The sequence below is a fragment of the Phaenicophaeus curvirostris genome, chromosome 1 (assembly GCF_032191515.1).
Source record: "Phaenicophaeus curvirostris isolate KB17595 chromosome 1, BPBGC_Pcur_1.0, whole genome shotgun sequence".
In the NCBI taxonomy this organism is placed as follows: domain Eukaryota; kingdom Metazoa; phylum Chordata; class Aves; order Cuculiformes; family Cuculidae; genus Phaenicophaeus; species Phaenicophaeus curvirostris.
The window spans coordinates 84,395,305-84,409,631 of record NC_091392.1 but is presented as its reverse complement, the minus strand read 5'-3'; the positions used below and the strand labels follow the sequence as shown (position 1 = coordinate 84,409,631).

The window sequence follows — 14,327 nt, the reverse complement described above, 5'->3', positions numbered from 1 at the left end:
AAATACAATATAGAGATGTATCTTTACTTATAATTAAAGTGTGAAACAGTTAACGTGGGATTTTTTTTCCAACATAAAGTTACTGACACAGCGAACTTCACTAAAGCTCACACCTGAAGTTCTGATACTTTGAGCCATCAGGTTTTTAAGTTCCAGTTGAAATACCTCTTCTGTCTCCCCCGCAAGAAGAACACTGTGAAAAGGACTAGAGAAATACTAGGGCAATTGATACTCACCACACTGAAATCAAGATTTTTGTCAATCCACTCTTGCCCTTCTCTGAATTCATCGTGAAGCCCCATGATATAAAGCGTATCCAATGCGTCTACTATGGTAGCACCCAGTTGTGAGTTTCCTACATGCAAAAAGAAGGATTTCTATTACAATTGATTATTTAATTACTTTTCTTAAGCATCACAAGCATGAGAAAATAATCCAAGCAGTACCAAAGCAAAGTTACGACAAAGATGAAAGCATAAAGAATAATCAAAACGAGCAAGGAATTAGTAGCTGCATAAGAGGATCACAATTCTCTTTCCATGTATCAGTCCTCTGGCGCAGTTTGGCTTCTGAGGAGAAAAGAAGACTACAGATAGGAGTAAAAAAACCCCCAAACCTCTCCCATTTGCTTTCCTAACTTGAACATCAGCAACTGTACTTTGACATTAAAAAAAGCACAGGGAGACATTCAGCTTCAAAAAGCTATTATGGATTCTAGGACATAATGTTAAAAAAAAAAAAGCATATTTAAGGTAAAGCAATCTGTATTTGCAGTAATGCCTTGCATTTCCCAACATTTACTGCTGAAACGTCCAAAGTTTTGCAGTTATGGAAGATACCTCGTCACTGAAAGCATGGACTAATGAGTAAGGATGTCCTGGCTTAGCTAAACTGATAAAGATGCAGCCTCAAGAGGGACCCACTCTGGGAGGTGCTAATGGATTCCTCAATCCTCCCATTTAAAGTGGAGCATTTAAAGCCAGATAAAAATCAATACTGCTTCACCCTAAAACACCATTCACTTGAAATAGCAGCAATTTAGAGTTGATTGATGAGTGACTCATCGGTTTGAACAAGGGAGACAGGATGAAGAGGTGGCGGGAAGAGGTGGGGGGGGAAGTCACTGACCATATCAGCCTTTACCACCTTTGGCCATCCCAACCTAAGCTGTTACCCTTAGGCAGAGGTCTTTGTTTCTACAGGAAATCAAGAATTACCATGCCTTTTTTTTTATTTTCATGGAGTGTATAAAACTTCCTACACACTAAGAAAGTAGCCCAATTTCACTGTCCATACCTGTATCCTAAAAAACAGTACGATGACTACACGATTACGGGACTAGTGCTATTTAGTATCTTCATCAGTGACAGACAGCAAGATTGAGTGCCCCCTCAGCAAGTCTGCAGAGGACATTAAGCTGAGTGGTGCAGTTGTCACACCAGAAGGACGGAATGTCATCCAGAGGGACATGGACAAGCTGGAGAAGTGGAACTATGTGAGCCTCACAAGGGTCAACAAGGCGAAGTACAAGGTCCTACACCAGGGTCAGGACAATCTGCAGTTTCAATACAGAATGGGGGATGATGTGATTGAGAGCAACCGTGTGGAGAAGGACTTTGGGGTGCTGACTGGTGAGAAGCTCGACACAAGCCAGCAATGTGCGCTCGCAGCCCAGAAGGCCAACGATATCCTGGGCTGCATTCAAAGAAGCGTGGCCAGCAGGCTGGGGGAGGTGATTCTGCCCCTCTATCCCTCTCATGAGACCTCACCTGGAGTATTGTGTCCAGTTCTGGAATCCTTAACATAAGGTGGATACAGAGCTGTTAGAACGGGTCCAGAGGAGGGCTACAAGGGTGATCAGAGGGCTGGAGCACCTCCCATACGAGGACAGGCTGGGAGAGATGGGGTTGCTCAGCCTGGAGTAGAGAAGACTCCAAGGAGACCTTATAGCGACCTTCCAGTACCAGAAGGGGCTACAAGAACACTGAGGAGGGACTGTTTACAAAGTCATGTAGTGACAGGACTAGGGGCAACAGCTATAAATTGGTGAGAGGAAGATAGATATAGATATAGATTTAGATTTAAAGTAAACATTAGGAGGAAATTCTTCACAACGAGGGTGGTGAGGCACTGGAATTGGCTGTCCAAGCAAGTTGTGGCTGCCCCATCCCTGGAGGTGTTCAAGGTCAGGTTGGATGGGGCCTTGAGCAGCCTGATCCAGTGGAAGTTGTCCCTGCCCATGGCGGGGGGGTTGGAACTGAATGAGCTTTAAGGTCTCTTCTATGACAGTGGGGTGGAATTAGATGATCTTTAATGTCCCTTCCAACTCAAACCATACTATGATTCTGATATTAGCATTTTAATGACAGTAGTCTCCTAACAAATGAAGCTCATTTTCTTTTTTTTAAAGAACTTTTCATCCATAATGGAATTTCTACAGCACTGTGCTCCTGCTTGGTTGTTTCTATTAATTCATTTCTGATTTTTACATGTTAGAAAATATTTTTTTTCCCTTCAAGCATAACAACAACTGAATGAAGGCATCACCCACACTGTATTTCTTTTAAACACCTAGATGACTGGTACTTACATTCAAGCTCTATTCCATTTTCAGAGATTTCTTTCCCCAAATAATGAAAATTAAACAGTCTCTATGACAAAGTAATCACCAACTAATTTCTTCAAAAATAAATGCGCATCTGTTTTAAGTAATTTAAACTAGATATGGAAAGCCTTAAGCCAGTGGTGTTTATTAAAAATACTCGAGTACAGATCATGACATACGTAATTTCGCAAGATTCATTAAAAAGACATATCCTTTGACAAACTGGCAACCAGGCATACCTGTAACTCAGGAAATGCATCCACCACAGTGTGTAGGTAATGTCTAACACCTTCAACCAAGTGACAAATTCCATTGCTCCTGTTGGAGTGTAGGTGTCTTTGAGCAGAGCTACAGCATGCACTTAACTTCCTACTTTTTCATCAGCATAACGTGAGTTAACCAATTAATCACTTCAAAAATATGCAAAACAGACCATTACACAAGGACTAACTTCAGTATTAGCTGACAAGGTATTTCTGACCTAATGGTAGAATGTGTTACAGCACTGTTGTTCCTTTATTTAAACTACATTGGTAACGTTTTCAAATACACAAGGTGTTTAGACAAATAAGAATTCATAGCCTTGAGAAATCCTGAAAACTCCTCTTGTAACAGTTTCAGAAAATAAAAACCTTCAAAGGTAAATATAGTGATAATCATATATCACTAAGCTCTCATTCTGTAAATGGCACGAGGTAAGGACAATATATTGCATGTGGATGGATTAGTGTGCCATTGTGTCGCCCCACCCCAGAAAAAAGTTTAGACATCCCTCCTGTAAAATCACCCAGTTTTCTAGATCACAGAAGTACATTCATATGCCCACAAGGGATGATAGTATTACATTGGGTACAAGAATACCTGCCTTCTGTCTTCCATAAAATATCTTCAAAAATACAAATTTAAACAACTTTTTCTATGGAGCTCTCTACATAGAACCATAAAAACCTATGATTATTTCTGCTGTTTCATAAATCAAATAGATACATCCAGATAAAGCAGAGAGCAAAAACTGTAAAAACTTCTGCAACAGAGCTCACTCCAGAATCAAGAAAAAAACGTTGATAGCTTCCTAATGCATCCCACAGTGACTGAACAATATGACTTCACTGAATACCAACAAGAAATTTGCTTTAATCCTCACAGCATTTTAAAGTAAGTCTTCAACCACACAGAAATCTCACCTAAACGAGTAGTCCCCAGTTGGGACTGACCGACAACCTATTTCACACATCATCCTTCAGCGTGGTTTGTAGCCACAAAAATAAATGCAGTCTGACAAAGCAAAACAGACTCGCACAGCACTTTTTACCCCTAACAGTTAAAAGCATAGCTTCATACTCTAAGCTACACTGGGCCACACTCCAGTAGTTTGTCCAAGCTCCATTTCCTGCTGCCTTTTTGCCCCTTTCTCATCTTTTATGTCTATCATTCATACACCCACACACATCCAACAAAACATTACTGAGCAAAGCCCCTTCTGCTCATACATGCTTCTTCCCTAAACAGTGACAGGAGCCCATTTCTGAGATGCAGATTAGTATGGTTACAGCTTATAGGCTCCATGTGAGAGCTCAACTATTTCTTACTATGGCCTCCTAAGGAGAGCATTTATAATATCCCAACGCATAATAAATTATTCATAAGAAACAAGAAAAACTGAATAAGTAGGCTATTTTAACCAAATTTGGTTTCTTTCCTTTTTTTCTTCTTAAACATTTGGTAACTAACTCTAACTGCACACAAATCACTTCTTCCTTGATGAAGACTCAGAAAAACAATCTTTGCTTTTTAAAGCTGGGATAGAGAGTAAAATTAATTAATTGCTCTCAGCTTCTTTCCAAGAAGACTGTGGGAAAGCTAGGGGGGTGGGGAGGGCGTGCTTTTCATAAGAGAGTGCAGGGATAGGACAAAGGGGAACAGCTTTAAGGTGAAAGAAAGGAGATTTAGATGAGGAAGAAATATTTTCCTGTGAAGGTGGTGAAGCACTGGAACCAGATGCCCAGAGAAGTCACGGCTGCCCCATTCCTGGAGGTGTTCAAGGTCAGACTGGATGAGGCTTTGAGCAACCTGATCCAGTAGAAGGTGTCCCTACCCATGGCAGGGGTGTTGGAACTGGGTGATCTTTAAGGTCCCTTCCAATCCAAACCATTCTATAATTCTATGTGGAAGGGATGTCATTCTTAATTTGTTTCTAAGTAACAGCTTGCTCTGACCTCTTCTTTATCTGCAGAGGTTCTCAAGCTGACCAGACTAGGCTATGATGCTGTCATAGCCGTCTTCCTGCATCTTAAAATGCACTGGACTACGAGCAAGGCAGCCACTGAAATCTAAAGCACAAAGATACAGCAAGTGTTCAAAGTGATCACTGGCCTGCATTAGAGTCACATGTGGTGCTACAAGGAACACGCACTACAATGGTTAGGCAGCTTTCCCCTCCTGAAAGTCAGAGAAATAATTTTCCATTCACAATAGAGTATCTTTCCTTCTTTTCACAGCTATGATAAGATCCATACATTTTGCCTTAAAGGACAAGAGGATATTCTTCATGGACTTAAACTGCAGAAGCTCCAATTTGAAAATCTAAACAATGATGTAATAGTTCAGAAGAGTACATACAGCTTACAACCTCCTCAACCAGACTCATCTATTATTGCTCCAAATATAGAGAGAGCAGATGTGTCATTGTGGTGAAAAAGGCTATAAAGCAATTAAATTATAACAGAGAATAACACATCTCCTAGCTGAAGGCATTCCTCTCAGGGTCTGCCTCTGCTCAACACAAAAGCTCAGTTGGTCGTGTTGCATAAGATAATAACTGATTCTAAACAGGCTCAGTTTAACGAATGTCAGATTAGGAAGTTTCGTCTCCATATAATTATAGTTCTAGTTGATTGAGCTCCAAATTTAATGAAGTTTGCCTAATGAATGCAATGCTCATTCTTCTAAATAAAACAGAACATCCATCATGAGCTAATGGAAGGAATTTAGCAGTGAAATAGCTGAACTATTAAACAAATCGTGCATGTTCTCATTAAGCAAGAGTATTATTCCAAAGGACTGCAAAACACTAAGTCAGATTTGTATTTAGGTATATTTCAGTTTCCTGAGATTAGACCATTCCTTCACCTGATAGCACATAAATCTACAGTATGAAACATCTAGCAAATCATATGACAAACAGCAGGGTCTAAAAAAATTCTTGTAATCTGCTGAAGCACTAGATAAAAAGTGGTTTATTTATACCATTTTAAAGTCTCACAAGAGACTATTGAAGTACAGGGAGAGAGATCACTGATGTGCGTTCCATGACAAAAGGAATATGAAGAAAATAAATAGCCCACTTCCATTATACTGTAAGGATAAGTCTAGATCTTTAGAAAATCTAATACCAGCTACAGGGTTGCGTAGTGTATTTATTACGTGGAAGCATAAGAGATTATGAGCATGAGGTACTAGAGAAAACATGTACTAGCACAGATCAATTATGATCAGAGCAGACTGAAAACTTAAGACATAGATACGTTATGTAAACAAGGAACAAGATAACCAATTAAATCTCTATACCAGTGAACTGAAATCAAGCATGTCGAGTCAAAAAACAATCATCATGCTGGTGCTTCACAGAAACTTTGACTCATCACCCATATCTACTCTTCAACAGGTACACACCTCACAAACCTCTGTTTCTCCCAAAAACCTCTTCCATGCTCCATGATAAAAGCTGAGTGTGAGTGCATTAGTCTGGCAGGTAGCCATTCCTCAAGGATCAGCTGAGCTTCAGTCTGCTTGTGATGCACAGCAAGCACTTGTCTTTGCATTACTTCCCCCCTCTCACCTTCACTTATTAAACTACCCTCATCTCCATCCATGGGTTTCCTTGCTTTCTCTCCTCCTGTTCTCACATCCCTGTCATTCTGGGGACAGAATTTTCCTTCTTCCCCTTTCACCCTCTATCTGCCTGTGTTTTAACACTCTTGTTTTAAAAGTGTGTTAACGTCATACAACACACTTGGCACCTATCCAGAGACCACTTAGTGAAAGAGCAAACCTGACATTTGTTACGGTCTATTCAAATAGATCTCTCATTACCAAAATGCACACTAGGTCAGATCAGGACTGCTACAAAGTAAAGGAAAACAAGCCTAAGCAGAAAAATTACCATGAGGCCTCTCTGCCTCCAAGAAAAGTCAGACACAATAGGCCTAATAGGGGGATGTAATCATTCTTACCTTTCTCTACCTTACACAGTGCCTGAGAAGGAAATGTTTCATTATTAAGCAGAAAAGATAGCAGATCAAAAACGCAGAAGTGGGATGCCCATCAGTTCCTTCACAATCAAGGCCGTGTTTTAATATTTCCTAAACCACTGAAAAAAAAAGCAGAGGAATCTAACAATCACTCTTATTCTGGTTTACGAGGACAGTCTGTGGATACCACCACCAGCGATGTTTTAATGAAAGCTAAAGGAAATCAGCAAGATTGCTTGCAAAAAAAAACAAGCACTTGGATACAGTAAAACAGTTTGGGCTGTTACTGAAGGCAAATGCCTCTATATCATACAAATAGCAAGGATCTCCATGTCAAGGCATCCCCGCTATGAAAATAAGTTACTTTACAACCCAGAAAGCCAACTTCTCTTCATAAGCATTAGAAAGCTGGAACCCACAGTTAGTTATATGTAAAGACCAGAGATCTTGGTGTAAGGAAATGGCTTTCACTTTCAAAACAACAGAACTAGAGGGATGATCCTACTGATGGACAGAACCGTAAGATACAAACAGACCTTGTGTGCCAGAGATAGTATTGGTCTCATAACCACCCATATCAAGTTCTTCATTTTTTTTTCAGGGCCTGGACAGACCTTTACTGGAAGCAGAATCTGATGCAGAATGTCTTTGATTGAACTCAATCCTGTGGGTCTTTTCCAACCTAGTGATTCTGTGATTACTGGTGTGTTTCATTGGGGGGTGGGGGGTAAGGATCAATTTGAACATGGAAACCAAGAGGACTGAAGTCTCAAGAATTAATTTAACTTAATACTTCAGTTAAATGTCCACTCTGGCAGGTGATCAGAACTTCAGAACGGTTCAGCACTACTGCCAGAGCAACCTGACAACTGGGGTGCGCCCAAGCATAGAGCAGAACCTCCCTATTTGGTCACAGTGATTCAAGAAACAAAAGAGGAGATCTAGAGCTTGGAAGCACTAGGGTGCAGCTTTGAAACCAAAGGATTAGTTATTTTTCACATATGCAGGTGTTTTATTCCCTAGCAACAGAGCAAAAATGCCTCCTTGATAAACTCAGCCTGACATTAAATACAGAGTTATTATGGTCTTAAAGAATAAATATTCTTGTTATTGATATTCCTGCCTGGCCAGCTCCAGGATGGCTGAAATATGCAGACTGGGCAGGCCTGTATTGATCTGGGGAAAGTATAGCAATTTCTACTCAAAACATTCAAAGAACTCAAGTTTTGAGACTGTAGCACCAGAATTTCTTAATGTGATAGACAATAGATAATTACAGACCTGGTAGAAAAAATACGTAACATGAAAATTAAAAGGCAACAATTATCAACCCAGTTTTCTGTATCTCTACTGAGGTTCTAGCAATAAAGCTGCCAATACTCAAGCATCCCTCTTGTAAAATATCTTAATGACTCACACAGAACAAGATAACGTTTAAGAAAATGAATTAAACTTTTGAACAACGGAGTTTAATTCCACAGTGAAAACAAGTGCGGCAAAATCAGTCAATGAAACCATACATTTCATACAAAACTGAAATGTAGTATTTCAGCTCAGCCATAAAAAGGAATGAATAAGCCTTTAAGTATTCATGAAGAAACCAGCCACCCTTAACATTTTAAACTAATTAAAAAAAGCTGAACAAAAAGCTAAGCATGTTGATTGCTTAGTTCTGTTAAATTGCTGGTAACAAACAACATAAAACTCCTAATCTTTTGTACTAGACAGTAAAGTATTTCAGCATATAAATAACCTTAAATAATCAATTCTAATGCTTTCCTTAATTTTATAAATGATGAAGTAATGGGAGTGAAGCATTTCAGAGCATGTCAGTCTTTGTTCTTTGAATTTATTTAAAAGTGGACCTGCAGGTAAATGTTATTAATCAACAAACTGCTGCTCTAAATAGGTATGTTCTTAAGACCCAAATTTAAAAACTCTGTCTAAGAATTTATACTACAGTAAACCTTCCTCACTGCTCTTCACTTGACTGCTCCACTTTGGTCTCTAAATCCAACAAGGCCCTTCATCTTAACCCAGAAGTCATGCAAGCAAGAGCTGAACAGTCTCTGTAGTACAAAGCCTGACTCTTCTCAAAACTAAATCTTTAAAGAGCACAGATTATTAATACTAGGCTGTTTCAATTTTCTTTTTTTTTTCCAATTGTCTCATGTTTCCCCTGCCCTCCTCATATATTGTTTTTAAGCATAAGCACAGAACTGAATCACTGCAGAAAGGAGGAGGAAAGAGTGGACTCTGTGCAGACCATAATTAAGATTAATGCTTGAACTGTGATCTGAGTTAGTGGAAGGTTAAGACCTAGTGATAACTGAAAGGCCACAATGTCAGGAGACAAAGATTAAGATGAGCTTCAGAGTGGAAAAGAGATGAGTGAGAAGAGATGGCACTAAATTGAGTACAAAGGAGAGGACAGAAGTGCATCAGAAGGGAGGCAAGAAAAAATGTGCGAGTGCTGAATGGTGATGAATATCCACTACACACGTGAAGCAGTCAATCAAAACTAACTAAAACCACAGATCTGGATCAATCCCATTTCGAGAAATCAGGAAGTGGAGGGCTGAAGGAAAGAGTACCTGTGAACGACGGCTCAGAAGTATGCAGAGCCTAAATACAGCCAGCAATCAGTTAAAACCAGCAGCAAGTACAGCAAGATTAACATTTGACAGTAAATAAGAGAGCAGGATGTTATCTGGACTGGAGTATGGTTGTGTGACCTGAATGCAGAAATCTTATGTATGAAGTAAGCTAAGTACTGCTCTTCCAAGATAACAAGGATACAGTTTCTTACAGTTAACTGTAAGCTAAACTACTTTATCCGCTAGGTAGAAAGCAAACCATCACAAAAGCCCACACCTCTAACAGCCATCATATCACATAAGCTTTTCCACCTTTACATAAAAGCTTACGCCACTTCCATGCGTATTGGTCCAAATCACATTCTAAATTTTCTTTAAGACAGCTGAAGAGGAGCTGATTTCTGTGTGGCATCCATAAAACTTCATCAGAACAGTGTGAAACCTGAGTGAACAATACAGTGTATTGGGCACAAGCGCAGAGTTGCACTCATGTTGTTGAATTGCTTCTGAATTACAGCTGCCTCATAGCTGGCTTCAGATGACAGTGAAGCACACTTGCACCTGCTTCCCACTGGATACACATATCTATGTAGTTGTCCTGACTGTATTTAGTTTTGCAGCTCAGTATGCTAATCCTTATTTTCATGTCATGCCTGCTTACTTCGTATTTTAACACAGTCCAAAATAGACTGTATAGCCTTAATTTCATTTCCTTCCTCTGTTCTGAATTCCAAATCATAAGAAGTAAGTTTAAATTCAGGAATAGCATCCCCGCAACCTAAATAATTCCCAAATACAAACAGACAGAAGTACAAAGATTCCCAGTGGGAGGCAAATCTATTTTTTCCTCTGAGCAAAACATCTGGCTTGTGAGTGAAAAGGAGGAGAGGATGCTATTAGAATAAAAATTCTAATTCCTGAACCCTGAACTCTAATATGATGTATTTTCTTCAGTATCATTTGATGTACGCATTTACTTTACAATTCTACAAGGCACCTTACAGAAATGAGGTGTGTTTATCTAATACCAGTTTGCATCTGTGCATCTCTAACGGTAGAATTTTCAATTTTCTGAGTACTGTCATAAGATTGAACTTCATCAGTTCAGAAACGTGTAAAAAAGCAACTGAGAACAACTGACCTAAAGTGTTGCACAGGAGCTAGTACAAACTGGGCGAGAATAATTCAGTGCAAATACTGAATTATTAAAATAAGAACAGAAGACAGCTGGTCATGATGAATTTTCCTGATATGCATAGGCACACCTGACAGTTGGATAAAATAGCAACAAAATGCAAAAATAAATTCTTAGCTAACCACAGTTGCCTTTATCTATGGCACCAGTACTGTAAAACAGTTAAGACTGAGTGCACAGCCAGACTGCATCCTGCCTGCACACATTTGCAAGTTCTAGAGAACAACTATATTCTGAATAAACATGACATCTATTTCAGTGAAGCAAACCAGTGTTTAGAAAACACTGTTTTCCCAATTAGCAATATCAATCAGAGGATCTAATTTAAAATTAGATTAATTGAGGAAAAGTCAGAATTTTAGTAAAGGGAAATCTTACCTTAGTATCAACATTTCAGTCTTTTTAAGAAGTGAACTTGCATATGAACAGAAAATACACACAGAAGGTATGTGAGAACATCCCTAACAAAGGCTCTTAAGAAAACTAACCTGCTACAGCATGAGTGAAAGTTGTTCTCATGCAGATGAGCAATTGTTTAAAAAATTAGAAACCAGATAAATGTAAACAACCAATTATCATTGTTGAGGGGAAACCACTGAGACATGACTCCTTGGGCACATGCTTACTTATGGAATAATTTGGAAACATTTATAAACCATATTTATAAATAATTCAGAAATACTGTACCCAGTGGATGAAGATTTAGTAAAGGAATGCTATTGCAGAAAAGCCACCTTATAGTGAGTTTCTATACCGCCTAAGGAGTCTAAAAGATGCAAAATATAATTACTAAGGAACAGAGAACAAAACAGAAAACAGAACAAAGTTTTATTATTCTTCTCTAAGAAAAAACAACTTGAAAGATACAAAGAAAGGAGATAAGATGAAGTGCACAAAAAAATGTATGTATAAGAAATTACTTAATAAACTAAGATTCTTCATGCATGATGGGCACAGAACTGAAGGCATATGCAGTTCTACAAACTCATGAATGGCCAAGGAAAACACGAATAATAGGTTGTTTTTTTCCAGTACTATGACTAGTCACCTAGGACAGTGAACAGACTTCAAAACTAAAGTCTTCTAAGCACTATGGAATCAAACTATGGAGCCACTCATTAGAGCACTCACCATAACCCATTAAGTTTGCAGATTCAAAAGCAGACTGGACAAAACCACGGAAAACCAAACTAAAAGCAATGAAATAGAACTTGCTGTCTCTGACGACAGATTTACTCATACTGCACAAACCTTTCTAAGCCTGAAGGGTGCTTGGTGAAATGCTCACTTACTACAGGCTTTTCCTGCCCTGCCCTTATATTTTTTTCCATAGGTACCTGCTGTGAGGAATTTTTGGGGAATGAGTAATGATCAAGTTCAATCTTTCATCTGACTCGAAGGAAGGTTTCTTCTTTTACCAGAGCATTGTTTTAAGTTCAGCCAGCAATACCCAAGAGTTATGTGCTTAAAATATTATCTTCCCAACATTTTTGTTACTGGCCAAAAATACACATTCAATGTACATATAATAGTCAACATTGTCTCATTGTAGGCACTCATTACTGACACTGCAGAGGACATAGCTGCAAAGGTCTAAGACTTTAACTTACTTCAAAACTGAATATAACCTGAAATACAGAGATTCAACAGGAATTTACATCATGAAATTACTTCTCTTCACTAGTTAGTGTGAATGGTTTCTCTTCCCTCTTTCATTTGCCACAGAAAAAGGAAATGATGGGTAGATTACTTGTGAGCATAGAGTTAAGAGAAAAATTACTGCTCACCCAATAGTTTCTTTCATTAAGACAACATGAAGTCAAGAACATATTTTACATATATACTTCATATTCCTTTTTTGTTCTCCTTTATTCTCCAGACGGATTCTCAGAGGCTGAAAACATGCACAGAAAAAGGATGTTGAGCACAAATTGTTTCTCTTGTCTCTTTATTAGACTTTTACAATGAGAAGACATCAGAAACTTTTAGCCATATTTTCAAAAGGTCACCCCCCTCAGTCTTTACTGCAGGGTATATAATTAGTTTCTTCCCAGTAAAACTGGTTTGTCTCCATAATGTTTATAAATTTGCAGGTTATTTGGCAGCTAAAAAAACCCACAAGAGCAAAAGACCCAGGAAACCTGACACCCTTCACACTCAATTATATGAACTTCAGAAGTAAATGACAACTCATCAGATGACAGCGCATGATAGTGTCAAAGCAGCTCAGGCAGCCCAGTAACTGTTAAGATGACAGATGACGAAAACGCCTTATAAAATAATGACTACTTCCCAGGGCAATTGAAAAAAAAAAGCAGCTATTAAAATATTCTCTTGTAGCACTTGCGAGAAATATTCCACCTCTTGCTTTCTAGATCACGAACTGGACAAAGAAATCACATTACTCTCCCAAGCTATACTGCACTTGCCAGAAGTAATGGAAAAACAGCCTCCTTTCCCTGACTCAGCTCCTTCTTGCAACAGCCTCTCGCCCTTGCAGCCTGACAAATGCATTTTCTCTGCACAGCTAGGGAGCATCGCTGCTCCTGCTCTCTGCACAGCAGAGAAATGCCCTGTCAGATCTCTATTGCTTAGCAACACAAAGATCTGCAGCAGGAGCTTCCCACGCTGCAGCAGTGGGCAGTCGGCAGCTAACTCAGTAACTTTCTCTGAGATCATCGTGATTTATCGGTGGCAAAAGGCTGAGATGGGCTGTACAGCAAGGCAACAGGACACATTCAACAATGTGGTAAAAATCAAGCAGGCCACTGACAAGTTTAAAACAACCCTACAGATCACTAGATGCCCCAAATGTATCCTTGAGTTGAGAACAACTTGCTGGTTATCCAACATACATCTCAAAATTTCATTTTCCATACATATGAAGCAGGAACACACTATGTTAGTGACACTGAACATGTCAAACAAAAATCCCTCATGAAAGAGAAAAGAGCTTTACTTGTTTTCATGTTACGGAAGAGATATGGCACTACACTGCAGCCTTGAGGGTCTGCTAGGTGGTATCAGTTATATCAGGTACAGTTGAGCTTGATAATCTAAAAAGTATTCTCCAACCTAGTGATCCTATGATAAATCCAACCACATGTGACTTCACTGACAATTTTCTCTCCCTCCCAAAAGTCAACATCCCAAGACAGAGATGGCAGACAACTCTGAATAAACTAATTATTTGCATAGCATGTGCAATAGGCATGAAAGCACTATAGATGGGAGACAGCTCTAGCATCACAAAACACAAAGTAGTAATAAAGTGCATGAGAATGGGCATGTCTGTATGCAAGCATCTACAATTTAAGACATCCACAGCATTATTACTTAGGAAGGACATCTTCACACCCTTCAAAACGTATCTAGACATTTATATGTCTATGTATATATAGAGTCTCAGATCATCTTCACATAATGCAGCTCACCTCTAGACAGAATACATCTAAAAGCAAAGTTCAGAAATGCACTGCTAGTAACACTGGAAGTTTACAGTTTTGCAAGAGTTTGTATCAGTACTTTGCCATGTACTTCATATCAACAAACTGCACATTTCCACTTTATTCTTATATTGTTCACATGACAAAACAAACAAACAAACAACCCCCCCACACCTACACAAATTAGAGGTTTCAGAAAACATCAGGTAAGAGGACAGCCCAGAATTCTAGTTT

General features: G+C 39.0%; 1 protein-coding gene across 1 annotated transcript in view; it reads right to left on the bottom strand.

Annotated features, from left to right (window-relative positions):
* MAN1A2 (mannosidase alpha class 1A member 2) overlaps positions 1-14,327 on the bottom strand; it is a 127,677-nt gene that overhangs the window by 69,567 nt on the left and 43,783 nt on the right. The window contains exon 4 of the mRNA XM_069866321.1: positions 237-355. Within this exon, the coding sequence (XP_069722422.1) occupies positions 237-355 (119 nt within the window). The remainder of the gene's footprint in view (positions 1-236; positions 356-14,327) is intronic.